At 41.9% G+C, this 19,249-nt stretch overlaps 1 protein-coding gene across 1 annotated transcript in view; it reads right to left on the bottom strand.

The window, feature by feature from the left end:
- The window catches only part of CDHR5 (cadherin related family member 5), a 31,792-nt gene extending 15,005 nt beyond the window's left edge, over window positions 1-16,787 (bottom strand). Inside the window, exons 1-8 of the mRNA XM_072116596.1 lie at window positions 16,652-16,787; window positions 13,336-13,499; window positions 12,307-12,357; window positions 11,070-11,162; window positions 8,917-9,009; window positions 7,434-7,544; window positions 6,231-6,401; window positions 2,569-2,659 (exon numbers count right to left, since the gene is read on the bottom strand). Of these exons, the coding sequence (XP_071972697.1) occupies window positions 2,569-2,659; window positions 6,231-6,401; window positions 7,434-7,544; window positions 8,917-9,009; window positions 11,070-11,162; window positions 12,307-12,357; window positions 13,336-13,499; window positions 16,652-16,712 (835 nt within the window). The 5' untranslated portion in view covers window positions 16,713-16,787. The remainder of the gene's footprint in view (window positions 1-2,568; window positions 2,660-6,230; window positions 6,402-7,433; window positions 7,545-8,916; window positions 9,010-11,069; window positions 11,163-12,306; window positions 12,358-13,335; window positions 13,500-16,651) is intronic.
- Between the last annotated feature and the right edge of the window lie 2,462 nt (window positions 16,788-19,249).

Raw genomic sequence — 19,249 nt, 5'->3', positions numbered from 1 at the left:
TACAAACACAGTTGTGGTGTCATTTCAAAGAGATGACCCCTTAAATGGGGTTTTTGCATGAAAAAAGTTAGGCAATATCCACAGGATAGGGCATAACTTGCTGATCGGTAGGAGTCTCAGTTATGAGACCCACACAGATCATGAGAGGAAGGAATCCGAAGTGGTTGATGTACCCCCGTCGCACCCCTTCACACTCTGGATGAGCTGCCAGTCCCACATGAGTTGCCCCATTCATCTCTATGGAGCTGACGGAGATTGCTGAGTATGACGCTCCATAGAGATGAACGGGGCAGCCCGGCCATGCGCAACAGGCTGCTCTGCTTATCCTGGGAGAGACGAGGGGTCCGACGCGGGTACATCTCATCACTGGGACCCCCACTGATCACCAACTTGTTTCATGGAAGAAAACCTTTAATATCCACAGTTAATTGTACAGTCTGTACTGGGAGCAGTATGTGAAAAATTCCCTCACGACTGTAAGTTTAACAGTGGAAATCTCAGATTCTTTGGCACTGAGAAACACAATCAGAAGTATTGGCTGCACTAGGACTTAATTTCAGTAGTAGGGCTTATATGTCAATCCAACTCTGTAAATGCTGAAAAATCATGCTAGGTCGTATTTTCGGTGCAGGTTTTATTTTCAGGGAAGTACTGTATTTGTATTTAGCCTTACACACACAAGTCAATACAGAAGGTATAAGCAAGAAGACCAGCTCACCTCCCGTTCAGGACACGCCGAGCGAGGCACGGGCCTCCCCTCTGCCAGGGTTAGGAATCCAAATAAACGAAAATAACGGCTCAGCCAGGCTCCAGGCAGTGCATTTAACGTCCTTTATTTATGCATGAAAGTTGTACTACCACCCCTGATATTTTTGGTCATTTTTTCAACGGCAAATTTAAAACCAGGTTCGTAGAACATCTCTACGATATTTCTAACCCTCTGGGTCGTAATCTGTCGGCTGCTTCTAAGCACTTTGTTCAGGTACACAAAGGTGACGTTAGCTCTCTCAGAACATTTGCCGTTGAAAAAATGACCAAAAATATCAGGGGTGGTAGTACAACTTCCCGGTTATTGAATAAAGAGGCGTATTGGATATTTACACTAGAAACATGTTATCCACATGGATTGAATGCAAAACGTGAACTTATGTACCATTATTAATTCCCCTCTTTTTCATACCAGGGATAGTCGTGACCTAATTGAATATTGTTCTATCTCCAGCTTTCTCTTTACTCTCTCTACCCTTACGAGTCCTATTGTTGTTTTTATCCTTTCTAATGATATTATCCAAATTGTTTCTTAGCCACTAACTTTGTCTCATCTGTTTTTAGATGTATGCCCCACCTACCCACCTTCAAGGAGGATGCGACTTCGGCTTCGCCGCGCTGATCCCGGTTCCCACTCCACCTATGCCGCACAGACGGCCCTTGGCATCCCGCACGCTCCACTGATCTCCGTGGCGATGCCGAACGAATCCCCCCCCCCCCTTTATTGTTCATTTTCAACTGGCGTCCTGCTTCCATGACTACGCATCATGTGATGCGGTTGCCACGGATACGACACGGTCACGTGACCTCGTGATCATGTGACTCGTAGTACAGCACATGATGCGGTCACGTGACCCCGCGATCACCTGATCTGTATTACTGCACATGCCATTTCTAAATGTAATGGACTGTATTACATGCTCAAGGGATGTCTAATTTAGTTTTTGGGAAAACGCCCACCCACTTCTTTGATTGTATGTATTCAATTGCAGGCAAATGTCATGTTTTCTTGCTTTCTGTGGGCACGGCACTTGACTTCCGTTGGGGGCGGGGCTTAAGGTGTTGGGGGCGGGGCTTAAGACAGTGTTTTTAGTATTTAAAGTTTGTTAGGATACAATGTGTCAGCTATGACTAAGGACGGTTAACCCGCCCGAAACGCGTCAGCTGTTGCTGTTTCCCCACACAGTGGATGTTGCACTTTCATGCATAAATAAAGGACGTTAAATGCACTGCCTGGAGCCTGGCTGAGCCGTTATTTTCGTTTATTTGAATACAGAAGGTATGACAGCTTCTGCTGAAAGCTAAGAGTAACTAAAAAAATGCAGTTTATTGGGGAAATTTAATTCATTCTTAAAATCCCCCCATCCCTTCCTCCTGACGCTCCCTTGCCCGTATCTACTAAGAGTTTCCAGCCTCTTATTAAATACAGAAGGAGTATTCGGCAGGTTGGACCTGTTTAGACCAGGTCTGATCTGGCTGAGTTTTTTGCTATAGCATTCCGGAGGAGAATATAGTAAATCCGGCGGGTCGGGAGCGTCTATCGCCCAGCCTGCTCCCCGCCACAACATGCCCAAAGTGGCTGGAAATTGGCAGGGAGGATGAGATTTATGTGCCTTTGTGACCCGAAAACAAGCGGAGAAAGCATAATCAATTTCCTCCCAAATGCCTCTCTTACAGCAGGATTCTCCTCCCCTTCATCCATAGACTACTATATTAAAAGCAAAAAAACAAAAAAAGATATCTTACCCACTATAATTCTAACTACCACATTAATTACCTTGAAACATTGGTCATACATACCGCTGATAATAGTGTAAGCAACTGGGTCATTAATGCCATAATCTCCATCCACCGCATATAGAGGACCAGGTATCAATTGTAGTGGCCCGACCTAAAAAATTATATCATTTTGTGGTTATTCCTATGTCAGTAAACCATAACATATTTCTAATTGAATCATTTGCTGGTATTTGACTTGTCTCTTTTAAGTTTTCTTTAAAATTTAGTGTTGCTGTCTTTTGATTAAGGGTTACCCTAATAAAACCCAATATCCATTAAACTTATTGGGACCATTGCTCTGCCTTTGTAAACTTTGACATTGATTTACAACTCCAAACATGTAAAGAATAAGGCTTATTTTAACAATATATTGAAAAAATAGAAATAAATATTTCTGTGTGTCCCAAAAGTAATTCCACAAAAAATTATTTCGACAATTAAAAAAAGTTTGGCCCGTTGATGGGTATCTCATAGCCATGAATATATGTGTAGACCACCCAGCAGTGCATCACCACACACCACAGGTCTCTTCAAGCAAGGATCGTAGGATGATATATTACATAAGTTTAAAGTTCTAAGCCAACATGACGTCAAATAATGTTTTACTGCCTTTCACTTGACGTACATGTGACTATTACTTGAACAATGTTATGAGTCTAAAGTGCATCAAGTGAATTAACCAAGAAGCAAAGTCACGCCAATTTCCTCTACCTTATCTCATATACTACAGCAACATAGCAAACACTCAACATCCACGTAAATGCTGTCATTGTCAGCCTGTTGCTATGCGGTAAATGGCTATTGTGAATAACATAAATAAATAATTAAATGTAAGATTAATTAGTCAATACTTTACGCCAATATTGGTGCCCCATATGTGCTCTAATTTCTAGGAAAGCTTCTATAAAAGGTCAAAATTGATTCTAGAAAATGTTATTAAAGGACATCTACCACCACATTTAGGCTATATATTCACATGTATGGGGGACGTATATATGGCCAATGTAAATACGGCGTATATATATGTCCCCCATACACGGCAATGGGCCACTGCGCCGTATGGGAGCGGCACGGTGCAGCACACATGCAACACCATACCGTTCCGTAGAGGGAGAAAGATAGGACGTCTTCTATCTCTCCGTAATATGGTGCCGTGGCCATATATTGCTATGGAGAGGGGCGGGTGAGTGGCGCTCATCCCCTCCTCCTCTCCCCGGCGCCGATGTATGCATACATTATGTTGGTAGACTGTCCCCAAATGTATGCTCATTACCTTACCTTACTCGGGAGATTAGCAGACAGCCCCGTGATGTCACTGGCAGTCCGCAGCACTTTCTGCCGGCGCCGAGTATGTATTTAGAGTGGATGTGAATAAAATATGTTCCAACGGAGCCAGTAGGCGTTCGGCTCACAGTAGTGTCTCTGGATCACTTGCATAAATTTTATAAGTGCGTATTTTAGTATAGAAGACGGCATGACAGCAGCGGTCCCCCGTCAACCCCTATGGTAACGAGCATACGTTTGGGGACAGTCTCCCACCCCTAAATGTAGTGGTAGATGTCCTTTAATACTGCAGACTGAAATGGAGAGTATAATTCCCTAAAAGAGTGCATGGTTTTTACTCTTTATCCACTGCACCAGAACTATAAGAACTTATCCGTAATATCAATGTGACAGTCCCTAAAGATGGATGTGCAACATATAATAGCAAAAGTAGAGCATTCAAGTTCAAGAGGGGTCACAGTCAGGAACTAGGCCAAAGGATAAATCCAAGAGGATAAACAAAAAGGAGAATCAAAGACAAACCAAGGCCAGGAACTACCCCAAAACTAAACTGAATGAATCTGTAGAGAATCCCCAGATGAAAATCCCTAAAGTAGTTACAGATTGGAGGTGGCAGAACTGCATATCATTAGAGTAGTTAGCCACACAGCACTAAATTTCAAGAGAGTTCACAGTCAGGATCAAAGCCAGGGTCAATTTTATGAGCCAATTATAAACCCAAGGGATCTAACAAAAACAAGAGTCAAAGACAAGCTTAGGTCAGGAACTACATTGGAACTTTACTAAACTTATCTTTAGAGAATCCACCGGGTTAAGTCCCTTCCATAGTTACATATCGGACATGGCAGAACTGCATATTATCTGAATAGTTAGCCACTTACCCCAAAACTAAACTGAATGAATCTGTAGAGAATCCCCTGGTAATAGTCCCTAAAGTAGTTACAGATTGGTGGCAGAACTGCATATCATTAGAGTAATCAGCCAAACAGCACCAAATTTTAAGAGAGATCACAGTAATGAACAAAGCCAGAGTCAGTTATAAGAACCAAGGATTGATCCAAGGGGAAGTAACAAAAAGGAGAGCCAAAGACGAGCTAAGGTCAGGCACTACACTGGAATGTTACTGATCTTATCTGTAAGGAATTCCTGAAGTAGTTACAAAATGGAGATAGCAGAACTGCATTATCTCAGTAGTTAGCCACATAGCACCAAACTTCAAGAGAGGTCACAATAAGGAACCAAGGTCAAGGCCAAGAACCAAGCTTAGATCCAAGGGGATGAACAAAAGGAGAGACAAAGACAAGTCAAGGTCCAAGATTACATTTGATCATATAAGAACTAAATTAATAACAAGACCCACAATGGTTTAAAGGGGTGTTCCCATTTCAGCAAATACATTTTATTGTTTACATTATAAAAAAAGTTATACAATTTTCTAAAATACTTTCTGTATCAATTCCTCATGGTTTTCTAGATCTCTGCTCCATGTCATTCTATAGAAATTCTGGCGGACATTTATCATTAGGCAGGATTTTGAGCAGCTGTCTATGTGTTAGAGTGGCAGGTTTCCAGCGGTGGGATTTATAGTTGGGTGTATGTGCAGTGTTAAATGCCTTCAGCTGTGTGTGCTCTATGCAAATAGACTGCACCAGTCGCACGCGTGTCGCCCAATTTCTGTCTTTTTGCGATGTTTTTGCACAGGAAATTCTCAGAAACCTTCGACATAAATTTGAGCAAAAACTTCAAAATTTAGCAAATACGTTAAAATTTTTGAAATAAATCTCTCCCCTTTAGTAGCATTGGACCCACATACACCATCTCCTAGGTGTAGTTTTGCAATTAAATTGGTGTTCTCAGTTGATAAATGTGCTGTTGCGCGGTGTTGCACACTCTGTGGTGTATTTTTTCCGCCATTGTGTGACTTTAGAGTTGTTTTTTTTTTTTCAAAAATTTGCGACACAATTATACGCCAAGAAGCTACGTACGACTAATGATAAATCTCCCCCTCTATGTTTATTTCCAGCGGACAGAAATCTGACGATGGTCACACAGGTGCACGGCTCGTTATATCACACAGCTCTGATTACTCTCTGTGCTACTAACGAGCCGTGCACCTGTGTGACCATGGTCAGATTTCTGTCCATGGAAAGTAGTCATAGAAGCTTTCTATAACATGGCAGCAAGCAGAGATCTAAATTGATACAGAAAGTATATTGGAAAACTGTATAACTTTTTTTTATCATAAAAACCTTAACGTTAATTTTCTAAAATGAGAATACCCCTTGAAATTTTAACATTCTTTATATGGTTTGTACTTTTCTAGTTTCTAGTAGACATTTCTCTCCTGCATCTGTATATGCTTATTAATAGGCGCCTCCTCCAGCTATCTCCACACTTACTGCAGTTTCTGAGCGGTTCACCATACTTCTGTAGCCATTGTTAATGCAGATCTTTGTCCCCATCGCTGTACAGGGCTGGAAGAAAGGTGGTTTATCATCTGCATCCATAATAGTAATGCTGATTGAGGTTGTGGCCGTGAAACTGGGATGATCCGCAGGATTTTGGGTGTCCTATGCATAAAAGCAGATGATTAGATATTCAGCTTATATTAGATATTCAAACTTCTACCTTACACAACATTTAGGATACACTTTGTTAAACTACTTTCATTGTTTTAAACTATCTCTTTGGGTTTTGTGAAGGAAGACTGTTATATATAGGTTACGTACTGGATAGGTTGTGTAGGTTTGTTCTCAAGCTGAAATTGTACGTAAGTCAGAACAGGAATATTTGGTAAGTGTAACTCCAGACAATTTGTTTTTAAACAAAATGGACTTTTAAAACTTTGGGTTCTAATGGATTCACAATGAAGGTTAATCCAAGACTATGGCAGCCTCAGGTTAAAGTTGAACAAATTACCAACATCCAGCTTGACCAGAGGCCACTGTGGGCAGAAAGGTTGTCTGTAACTAAGCGGCATCTGAAAGTTGGGTGTCCTTAAAGGGGTTTTACCACAAAGGAAAGCTAGGCCCTATCCAAGGGATAGGGCCTAACTTGCTAACCAGTGGGGGTCTCAGTGATGAGACCCCCAGTGATCATGAAAAAGAGGGGTTCGATGGGGTCCCATGTACCTCTGTTGGACCCCTCATCGCTCTCTCAGACTAATGGAGCAGACGGCCCATTAATCTCTATGGAGCTGACGGAAATTACTGAGTGCCGCGCTCACCGATCTCCGTCAGCTCCATAGTGATGGGCGCACATGACCGTTCTGCTCCATTAATCTGATGAAGCGATGAAGCGTCCAACGGACCCCTGGTTTTCGCGATCTCCAGGGGTTAACAAATTAGACCCTATCATGTGGATAGGGCATGACTTTCCTTTGTGGGAAAACCCCTTTAAGTCAGGGGCTGTTTGTACTGTAGAAGGAGATAAGATGGCTTGGCATCTTTTACCCATCAAAACTTGTAATGGGGTCTTTCTATTCTAGGGGTTACTCTCAGCCGTCTGGTCCGTCTCTATGATACAGATGTGTCCACCGCGCTTTGAACCCTTATCCATTTAAAGCTACATTTAGGAAGTGTTTTAAAAATAGTGTAACTTACCCGTGCAGTGATATTCAACCATAAATGGGGGTCTAGGTCATAATCCAGAGATTTACTCAGCAGTAACTGTGGTAATGTCGGAGAGGACAACCTTAAATAACCCAAGGCATTCTGTTATCAGGGGAAAAAAAGATTATTAGCCTGTTGTGATAATAGAAATCTTTTACTTAAAGTAAGGGGTTTCATACAGTTATGCCATCATTTTTAATCTATCTATGTTATAAACAGTCTATAGCACTAGTTACGGACGCCGATAGCACTGGAGCGACATTTCCTTATAGAAAGAAAGTTTACATTTACAGCTATTTACTACTTCTGCTGAGTAACTTTTAAACCACTTAATGTATTTATTTCCAATAACCAATTGTCTTATTATTAAAAATGACAAATAAAAGTTATATTTTATATTTGACCATTGTGTTCTTTCAGTTGCTGTAAGGTAACTTTTGGATTTTGATATCTTACATGTATCACAGCAGTGTCATGGCGGCACCGTCTATCTGCACCCTCATAGTTCTGGCAGACCCAGTCTACTGATGACTCCCAGGTCCATTGTTTTCAGCCGACAAATATACATGTCCTTGTGTAGATAAGCTTACCAGCGAGTGTGTCACCAATGGGCATGAGTTTAGGAACAGTAGGGGTGCTTAAAAAATGAATTGGGCACATTTACTAAGAACATTGCAAGAACTATGAGCAGTTTAGTGCAGCTTGAACTTGGGGTGTGTAACACACTTCTATCGGACATGTAAAGTATGGCGCAGAATCCGACTGAGCACCTGTACGTCCTCTTCAGTGCAGAAGTTTGTGTCACATGAAGCATAGTGCAGCCGCGCAACAAATGTGTCTCGGACACTTCTTACATACCCGTGCAAGCAGTTTGCATCTAAAAGACCTTGCAAAGTCTGACAGAAAACTGGCGCACGGCTCTTAGTAAATGTGCCCCAATGGGGCAGATTTACTTATCCGATCCATTTGCAATCCAGCGGCGCGTTCTGTGTGGAGGATTCGGGTCTTCCGGCGATTCACTAAGGTAGTTCCCTCGATATCCACCAAGCCAGGCCGAGTGCAGGTAAGCGTGTGTCAAGCGACGCATTTTTTTCTAAATGCGGCGTTTTTTCCCGAATCCGTCGGGTTTTCGTATGGCTACGCCCCCGATTTCCATCGCGTGCACGCTGGCGCCGATGCGCCTCAATCCGATCATGTGCGCCACAAACCCGGGGGAATTCAGGGAAAATCGTCGCAAAACCGGTAACCCGCCGTAAAAAAGCTATTCGGGCCCTTAGTAAATGACCCCCAATGTGTCTACTTTTAGCTTTGCCTAAAGTCCTGTATGTAACTAGCTTACAATATCTAAGAAAAAACTCTACCTGTCCTATAGAAACTGCAATTCAGTGCAATTAAACATCGCAAAATATCATATTGACAAAAGCATGTAATGCAGAAGTCACAAAGCAGTAGGAATATTTGGTGTTTTTCTTACCATATTATCGCCGACAAGTTCATAGTAGAGTGTATCCCCATCTGCATCCTCAGCTTCTATTAAGGTACCAATGGGGCTATTCACTGGATGGCTCTAAGAGAAGGTTTGTATAAATATATAGATAATATTAAAGTTGTGTTACATAGTGTTTCATACTTAACGTATTATTTTCCAACAGTCTAATGATCAATATCTCCTATCATAATCTTCTTGGCGCTGAAGCCACTTTTCAGCCTCCAGACACTGCCCATTTTTCAAACCTCACATATGTCACTATAAGTGGTTATAACTTTGGAACGCTACAGTTACGGTGATATTTCATTTACATAGCTTTTTATATATTTTTTTAATTTTACTGAAGAAAACTAATATAGATAAAATCTCATTTCTTTTTGTATCGCCATCTTTCGGGGTCCAAATCTTTTGAGATGCCCCTTGCATGCTGCGGTCATGTGTACGAGGAGGAATCTTCAATCGTGGGTGTAAGAGGCGGGTGCCGGCTGTAATATACAGCTTACACCAATAGCTTCTGGAACGGAGCCGGTGCCAGTAGCTTGGCGTAATAGTACTGCATAATGCAGGAATGCAGCTCCGGCCATGCAGTACTATTACGTCAAATGTCGGGAAGGGGATAGTAGTCTTGGGACATGTTAGTTGTGGACAGATCTGTTTGGGTAAGGGTTAACTGTGGAGTATCCAACTGGAAGAGTACTTTGATTTAACTCTTTAGAACTGTTCTGATAATAACTTGATGTGTGTGCGCAGAAGGTTGTCCGGGAATTTAAAAAACTTGATATATGGCTAGGGCGTTTTAAAAACAATAAACTGCTTGTCACTGGTGCTCCCGCCACTCATATCTCGGGTCGCGGCCTCACCTGTGCTCGTCTCTGTGCTCCAGCACAGCCGCAATCTCACTTACCTGTCCCGTTCCGGCGGCCATGCACATGCACCCCCACCTTCCGAAGATTTAAACGGCCAGTACATCGTTGATTTGCCCTCGACATTCCCAGAATCCCTTATAATCCAGCCTCTCCGTGCACACCCCGCTGGATCTTTGTGCCTTGTGCCTTTGAGAAAGCTTTCTTCCTGATGCCCTGTGCTTGTGTTCAAAATTTCTGTTGTGACCCCGGTTCCGTTCCTGACTACGCTCCTTTGCTGCCTGCCTTGATCTTCTGCTTTGTCCCCAACTCTGATCCTGTGCTGCCTGTCCTGACCTCCTGCGAGTCCCTGACTACGATTCTGCTCAACGTCTCAGTACCTCGCCTTGGCCTCCCCGAAGACAAATTGTGAAACAACCTGGTGGTACCATGCCACAACAAGTCCAACCTGCTTTGCGGTGGGCTCTGGTGAAAACCGGGTACCACTTAGACTACGGTCCCAGGTGTCGGCTTACGTCATTGTCCGCAGTGGTCCAGTGGGTCCACTATCCCTGGAGCCTGACTCTTCTAATACTCATCTCCTCTTGTACTGCCGTTCTCCCACGACCACTGCCGTGTACCTTTCTACTGTCTGAACTCTTGTTGTAGAAGGCACGTGCCAGTGTTCGGGGTGGCAACGGCGGCCTTTGTAAACAAAGAGAGGTAGGCAGTGACAAATGGCGCTGTAGGAGAATGGGAGCACCGGAGGAGATGAGCAGCTCAGTTTTTATTAAGCAACCCATTTTTTTTATACTCGAGCAACCCCTTTAACTTATCCATGTATAGCCACAGATCTCTGTTAACTTCTGCTGCAGTTTTTTTTTATTCTGGAGGCACATTGTTGACTGACCTTGGCACTGCAAATGAAAAGGTCACTGCTGAGACCCATAACTGGTCCAGCAGATTGACCTGCCTCCAGAAGCCATGCTGATCCACCGCAGTAGGGATTAGATAAGAGAGTGGGGGAACTATTAGTGAATGGATAGCTTAAAGTTTCTTAATTTTAATTTAATCAAACATATTGAAGGTCTACTAGGTCTATGCCAGTTATAATATATTTGGCTGACAAAGATTTCCCCACCCTGATACACATTTTTCCCCTTCACCCTCATTTACTTAAGACGTGGCTTGTGTTATGAAGAAGACCTGGGAAGGCACAATTTCATTGGTGTGTACCAGAAATTTCAACTTAAAAAGAAATTGCAAATATAAAAAGATGTTTTTATTGTAATTTACCTCAAGAACAGTGAAATTATAGATTGATTGCTTGAAGACCGGTGCATTATCGTTGACATTAATAATTTCTACATAAATGGTTTGTCCGGTGACCTGAAAAAAAAACAATAAAATTGTCCATCACTCTGAGCACAAATACTCTATTGCTTCATTACATGCCACAGTTTTGAGGTTTCTCAATCAGTGGCAGCCGCCCATCATAAATGGAAATGTCAGACTGCAGTCCTGGGCCCGATGCTAGCTGGGGCCCAAGCTGCATGGTACTGTCGGCCCTCACTATCCATTAGCGCTATGTCAGTCTAAGAAGCACACATCGCTGCCTGTGCCCTTTGTGCAACCCAGGGGCCACCACTGCCATTGTTGTTTAGGTGACAGCACCTGGGGCATAGAGAGGAGTGGACGCCCGCATTCCACAGAGCCCTGAACAGCACAAGCGCAAGGAGGAGCTGGCTGCAGGGATCGCAGGTTATTTTTTTTCTGTGCTGCATATATACTTGGAGAACATGCGCAGGGGCTACCTATCTACTGGGGGCATGTGCAATGGCTACCTATATACTGGGTGGACATGTGTGGGGACTACCTATCTACTGGGGGCATGTGCAAAGGCTACCTATATATTGGTTTGACATGTGCGAGGACTACCGATTTCCTGTGGGGCATGTACTGGGGCTACCTATCTCCTATGGGGCATGTGCTGGGGCTACCTATTTACTGAGGGGGGCATATGTGGGGGCTACTTATTAACTGAGGGGGGTATATGCATTTTGCACTTTATGTGGTGCTGTATGTAATTAGGTGGTGCTGTATGTAATCAGCTCAGGGGTGCAGTATATATAATAAAGTGGGGAGTGCTGTATGAACTATAATTCATTCCAGGGAACTATATATTGGAGAATGAATTTATAAAGCAGTTATATGCGATGTGGCATAATAATATAAGATGGGAACTAAAGTGTGGGGGAGGGGGCAAAAAATCCTATTGGCGGGGCACTGACACACTGAAGAGAGCAGAATAGGACATAGAAACAGAGCAAAATAACATGAAGGACAATTTATAAACAAGTGACAGACGCATTTACTAGGCTAATGTGACACATTAGAGTTATGTAAGTATAGAACAGTAGAGCTGTGGTTGTGAAATGCTGCCATCACACAGATCTTATCTCCCTGACTGTGCCAGACCATCATAATTGTTTTTTAATGTTATTAACCCTTAGACAAGTAGGATCTTACTCACAGGCGTGCCATTCCTTCTGCAGAAAATATTGACGCTTGTTAATTTTTCCTTCTATAAAAAGAATAAGAAAACATAATAAAGAAAGGTACAAAACAAATGTAAACATATAATGAAATGATAAGCATAGTCTATGGATTATAGAAATTGTGATGAAATGTACATCTCCCTTATGCTGTTATATAATGCTATAGCAGGCATGAAGCATTATCATGTGCAGCACAATGTTATAGAGCAGGAGGAACTGAGCAGATTGTACGTGGTGACCTTTGTGCAGTCAGCAATTTGTAGAGTAGGAGGAGCTGAGAAGTTTGTACATAGTGTCCTATCTGCAGGAAGATGTTATAGAGCAGGAGGAGCTGAGAAGATTGTACATAGTGTCCCATCTGCAGGCAGCATGTTATAGAGCAGGAGGAGCTGAGAAGATTGTACATAGTGTCCCATCTGCAGGCAGCATGTTATAGAGCAGGAGGAGCTGAGCAGATTGATTACACAAACAGTTTCAATTGTTTTATTCTAAAGGTGGACAACCCATTTAAATCTACTCCAAGCAGTAGTTGCTAAGCAGATTGCACATAGTGTTCATGATTCAGGCAGAATGTTATAGAGCAGGAAGGTATAAAGGCAAAAGAAAACAAGTGATTCTTTTTGAACTTAGTCTAGAGGTAGATGTACTCAATGATTAAAAGCTATCTCTGTATGAACCCTGATTGCTTATTCTCAGTCACTGGAAAACCCACTGAACCCCCAATGAACTGAAAATTAATAAATGATTATAAACCACACACATCCAAAGACTCCAATTTTAGTGAAATCTGTTAAGCAACATTTAAACTGGGTTCATCCATTTATAAGCATATAAAAGCCTCTTTATGCAGGTAGGTAGTACTGCCTCTCAGATCATTTGCACATAGCAGGGGTGATCAAAAGGATTCCAATGATTTAACCTTAATAGACTATTTCATAGCCACCCTACTGATGTTGATAGGTGCTCTTTAATATTGTATTTTTAAGTACCATTTTAGGACATACCTCATAGTCTAGTTTTTCAGTTAAAATCAAATTTGTTCCATTGATTCCAAACTTTGGTGTGTTAACTTCAGCCTCATGATCAGGCTCAATGATTAATGGTGTTACCACTGTACCCGGCTCCGCGTCTTCCCTTATTGCTGGAGTTTGATTTTCAGACCTACATCCTGTGGAAAGAATTACGATCTTATTACACGAAAATGCATAGAAAAAAACATTTTTCTGCTGTCCCTGTTACGTCCATAGATCAAGATGGACTGAGTAACGGCAGATTGTCCAGTGGGCTGATGCTCTGGCACAACTAAAAGGCACTTCATCCAACAAGCCTACAAAGATCCAGCAAATGCTAACAACATTTTTGAAATGAGGCCAATGTGGAACATGAACAAAGATGGGACATAATAGTGATATATGATGCAAGGACCATTATTGGTCGGTCCATGAAATCTGACCAGTGATTCTTACTTGTGTGCACCACCTGGTGACATCGGGCGTTGTGTGCCACTGGACTGACAGTTGCCACTTGTTATAGTAGATTTTCATTCGTCATATTACATTATACTGGTAATAAGTGCTGCATGTGCAATGATAACAAAAAGTTATTAAATCTAACATCCATGATGGCTGCATCGTCACTAAACAGTTTTTAATATCCCCTAGTGTGCAGCCTTTGTCCTACAAAATGCTATTTTATTAATTTTGCAAATTACCTGCTGAGACTACTCAGGGCATGGAGTAGCCACTGCGAACTCTGGGGGCTAATGCTACTCCACACTGTGAGTAGTCTCTGCAGAGCCCCCCTGCACGTCCATGTCCATGGTGTGCAGGCGCTGTGGCTCCTAGTGCGCCACCAGCTTCTGTGCATGCTCAAAATCTCTGGGTCCCCTGATGACTTCACAGTGGCTCCTGCGCCTGTGAGAGCCATGCTGCCAAGTTCACAAACGGCAGGGATACACAGGGAGGCTGCTCTGCAGAGTTTACTCGGGGTGTGGAGTAGCATTAGACCCAGGAGCTCAAAGAGGCTATTCCACGCTCCAAGTAGCCTCTGCAGGTGTTTTGCATATTAATAAAATTATGTCATGTAGGAATAAAGCTCCATACTATAAAACATTCCATATTAAAACATTGCACCGTGACCAAAGAAATGTGGAGCCTTTAAGTATAACCATAACCGCAAAATCTTTACAACATCCCTGCCAGTGGACAAGTGGTGCCAGTGGTCAAGACAGGTTGATAGTAGTAGACAGAGAAATTAGAATGGTCAGAAATATTCAATATTTCCAAACTTTTTCTCCATGGACACCTTTGCGTGGAATACATGTAGCGTTACTTATCATACAGTTCAAAACAAGAATTCAAAATTCATTCATTTTGTAGGATGAAATTTTGTTTTCAATTTAGCATACACAGAACATGATTTTTAGGAAAGATGGAAAATAAAACAGTTTTGCTAATTTTGTGTAGCATTTACCGAGCAGCACCAGTCCTATAGTTCATGGCATGTCACCTTTGCTGACCATCTGTTTGAATAGGTTGTGTCTTTTTCATTGCTTACATAATTCTCTCCGTGTGTCACCTAGTTAGAAGCAGCAGTGCAGATTGTTGCAACTTTTCCCTGATCCCTTTCATAGTCCATATACTCTATTTCATTCTTTATTCTCTTGCTTCTTTATCTTCTGGTAGCCATTAGCTATGAGGTGAAGTGACTAGTGATGAGCGAACCCGAACGGCAAAGTCACCAGAGGCATTTATTCTTCTAAACGCTGTGCAGGACGCCACCATTTTGGAGAGAATCGTCGCATCCTGATGACGTCATCAAGATTAGCAACCCTCCCAAAAATGGTGGTGCGCGTAGCTGATAATATAAATGTCGCTGCGGACATTTAAACAGTTAAAGGAAATTAACCACTAGGAAAAGATAAAAAACACTGAAAATACTCACCTACCCTCCTTTTCATCTTGATCCCAGCGCTTGTCTTCACTAGTCTTGACACACAAGGAACCCTAGAAAAGCGACTTATAAAAAGCAGACCAGAGTGCGGGGATGAGATGCGGGGATGAGATGGTCCACCTGACCATTCAGAGCCAGGCCTAGTTGCTAGGTGCATACAACTGCCTGATTGGCTTCCTTGGTGCCCATCAAGCAACGTGTTTGAGTTAGGCAGAGCTGCCAATCGGAGGATGCCGAACCTAAAGTTTTAGTGACAAGTCATCCATATACATAACTAGCCCATCTCTTACAGAACTCTACTAGGCTTTCCACTTTCTCTTCCATTATAGAAACAGAAAAAATGAAATCAAGATCTAATAAAGGGACATTGATAATAAAGGACTTACAGAGTCTTACAGACAGTATAACGCAGGACATTGATAATAAAGGACTTACAGGGTGTTACAGACAGTATAACACAGGACATTGATAATAAGGGACTTACAGGGTCTTACAGACAGTATAACACAGGACATTGATAATAAGGGACTTACAGGGTCTTACAGACAGTATAACGCAGGACATTGATAATAAGGGACTTACAGAGTCTTACAGACAGTATAACACAGGACATTGATAATAAAGGACTTACAGAGTCTTACAGACAGTATAACGCAGGACATTGATAATAAGGGACTTACAGGGTCTTACAGACAGTTTAACACAGGACACTGATAATAAGGGACTTACAGGGTCTTACAGACAGTATAACACAGGACATTGATAATAAGGGACTTACAGGGTCTTACAGACAGTATAACGCAGGACATTGATAATAAGGGACTTACAGAGTCTTACAGACAGTATAACACAGGACATTGATAATAAAGGACTTACAGAGTCTTACAGACAGTATAACGCAGGACATTGATAATAAGGGACTTACAGAGTCTTACAGACAGTATAACACAAGACATTGATAATAAGGGACTTACAGGGTCTTACAGACAGTATAACACAGGACATTGATAATAAGGGACTTACAGTCTTACAGACAGTATAAGGCAGGACATAAATAATAAGGGACTTACAGTCTTACAGACAGTATAACACAGGACATTGATAATAAAGGACTTACAGAGTCTTACAGACAGTATAACGCAGGACATTGATAATAAGGGACTGCATTTAATTTGAGGTTAATAAAGTATAAAAAAATAAGGTTAAACTAATAAATTATTAACTATTATTCAACATATGTCGGAGAAATGTAGCTAATAATCCACCAGTAACGCAGCCTGTTATGTCAGAGCACATCATGCCGAAACAAACGAAACCATTCTGCTATATGACCTGACGTACATATACATTAGGTTGAATAGATCTTACCTTGAGACAAACATCCCACCGGGATCAGAAAGAGAATACATAAGGCAAATAGCGGCCCCATTTTAGACAAGGCAGTCCAGATCTTTCACGTGCCTGTTCCTGGGTGGGTAGGTACAGATCCCTTCATGGAAAAGACTGTACACAGACTGAACACTGAGGATATTATCCATCATTAACCTTTGGTTCCTTGCCGGTTATTTGTTCACTTATTTATGGCCGCGGTGATAAGAATATATGTCATTGCTTCTTCACCACACTACACTTCGCTGTATCTACAGCAATGTAAAAAATTTATATATTCTACATCAAAGAGGATTTTCCTACTAAAATTCCCAGTTAATAATTTCCTCCGCTGTCTGTTTGCAGGGAACCAACCTGAGGAAGATTATTTGTCTTACTAATAGGTGTTACTGTGTCCCTAATGGGGGGGGGGGGGGACACGTTGATTCATATGCATAAAGATAGTGATCCGTGACCATGAGTAGGTTATTAGTAGGGGTGTGACACCCATCCAGAAGAACACAGCTCCACCCATAGCGTAATGACCACCCTGCAGTTACAGGTATAGCTGATACCAGTAGTTACTGATAAAACTGTATTCCTTAGGACTCATGACATCACAGCTTATTGACAGGTGAAGTCATCAGTATTTCAATCCCAAAACCTCCTTTAGCAGCACTGGATTATAAAATAGACATTTTGGGTGGCAGGTCCATGGCTTCTAGCGGGCTCATGGGCAGCTAAGCCAACCACCAAATTTGTAGAAATAATGAGAAGGATCTCCAGCCTTTTATAGATGTGTTTCTGCTTTCAACTAACATGTAGGTTAACATGAAGGTTTTCAATTGCAATTGAGACTGAATCAGACAGAGTTATAGCACCATGGATGTCCTCACATTGTGGAATATCAGCATATAGCATCGTCTTTGGTCTACTAGGTTGCCATATACGTGGAGGATCAGTACATCATCAAAGTGGTCCTCGTCTCGGAGAAGACCCAATAAAGTCCAGGTTAAGGCCTCAAACCACATACCACAGGAAGAAACCTTCTATAATCTCGGGATAATCTACCTCATCACAATTAAGAAGTAGTGAAACAGATCCTTACTCACATTAGAGAAAGAGGTTGAAAATAAACATTTCTACCACATTTTATCTTCAGCTCCATTTTGTGTCAAGTTGAAACTGATAACGTCCTGTGTGTAATCCAAGTATTAAAACCCCCAAGTGTACTGCGGTCTTCCCTTCTTAAGTTTCCTCGAAAGGAAAAGGAACACCAATACAATAGAATAAAAGCTACTGTCGTTCTAGGATTTCTAATCCAAACCTCTTAAATTATTTCTTTGTAAGAGTTAATGAACTCAACAAATCTACCATCAAAATCCATCATGATAAACCAGGGACACTTACTCAAAGATCCAGGCACCATGAATGTGGTAATCTTCTTATATTTGTAATCCATGGCTTCCTTCCTTCTAAAATCAACTTTTAAAATTACGCTAATGAGCCACAAAGGCTCTGAGTGTGTTACCAGCGCCCCTCCGTGCTGCAGCTTTACAAGCTGTTGCACTATGCAGGAGCACATCTCACCCTGGCTCCCTTTTCACTCCCCTCCCTCCCTTTTCACTGCAGTAGAGGAAGTTTCAGAAAAAAGTGAGAGTGGGAAGTGTAACATACAGCCGGTAAAGCTACAGCAAGGAGGGGCTCTGGTAACACTCCTAGAGCCCTTATGGCTCATAAGAATAATTTTAAAAGTTAATTTTTGAAGAAACTCAAATATAAGATTACCACAGTCTTGGTGCCTGGATCGATGAGTAAGTGTCCCTGGTTTATCATGATTTATTTTGACGGTAGATTTTTCTTTAAAAACCCATGTAACACCGCCCAGGATAACCAGGGAACATACAGATCTACCAGGATCTCCTGTACTTTGCCTTATGTTTCCCGTTGATTTGGTTAGATAAATATGTTACCTGCCATAAAGTTATATGAGTATATTACACAAGAAAATATCTGAAGAACGTTGTGGTGGAATGAAAAGAAACCAAATTCTAGCAACTTTCTCCACCTCTAGCTATATGAGAAAAATGAGGACCTGCTTCCAGGTTTGGGCAAATAAACCAGCAGGATTTTATGTTTTCAATGTGACTTATATCCAGGACTCATCTCTAATGCGCATTTCTTTGCTTCGTTGAAACCAAGGAGGGTCCATCCTCAGGGGCATAATTAGGAAAGGAAGGGCCCCATAGCAGACTTCTAAATGGGGTCCCCCTACACCAACAGTAAATATACACATTTGTATACTCACACACTTATATGAACACATTTATTCACTGATATATACATTTATACACACAGATCTGTCCCTGGAGCCCCCTTACACTGCAGGCCCCATAGCAGCTGCTATGGCTGCTATCGCTATAGTGACGCCCCTGTGCATCCTACTTCTGAGAAGAGAAATTCCTTTAATTATAAATGAACTTTTCTGTAAAGAAACTTAGAATTGGCATAAAAAACAAGGTGTAAAGTAAAATCAAATGTAAGAAGTTTGCCCCTGTATATGTATTTAATCTGGAATGATTTCACGCCTGCCTGTGT

This window comes from Engystomops pustulosus, chromosome 7 (assembly GCF_040894005.1).
Source record: "Engystomops pustulosus chromosome 7, aEngPut4.maternal, whole genome shotgun sequence".
NCBI lineage: Eukaryota > Metazoa > Chordata > Amphibia > Anura > Leptodactylidae > Engystomops > Engystomops pustulosus.
Note: the sequence above shows the minus strand (reverse complement) of the source record. Positions and strands in the feature narration are given on the sequence as shown.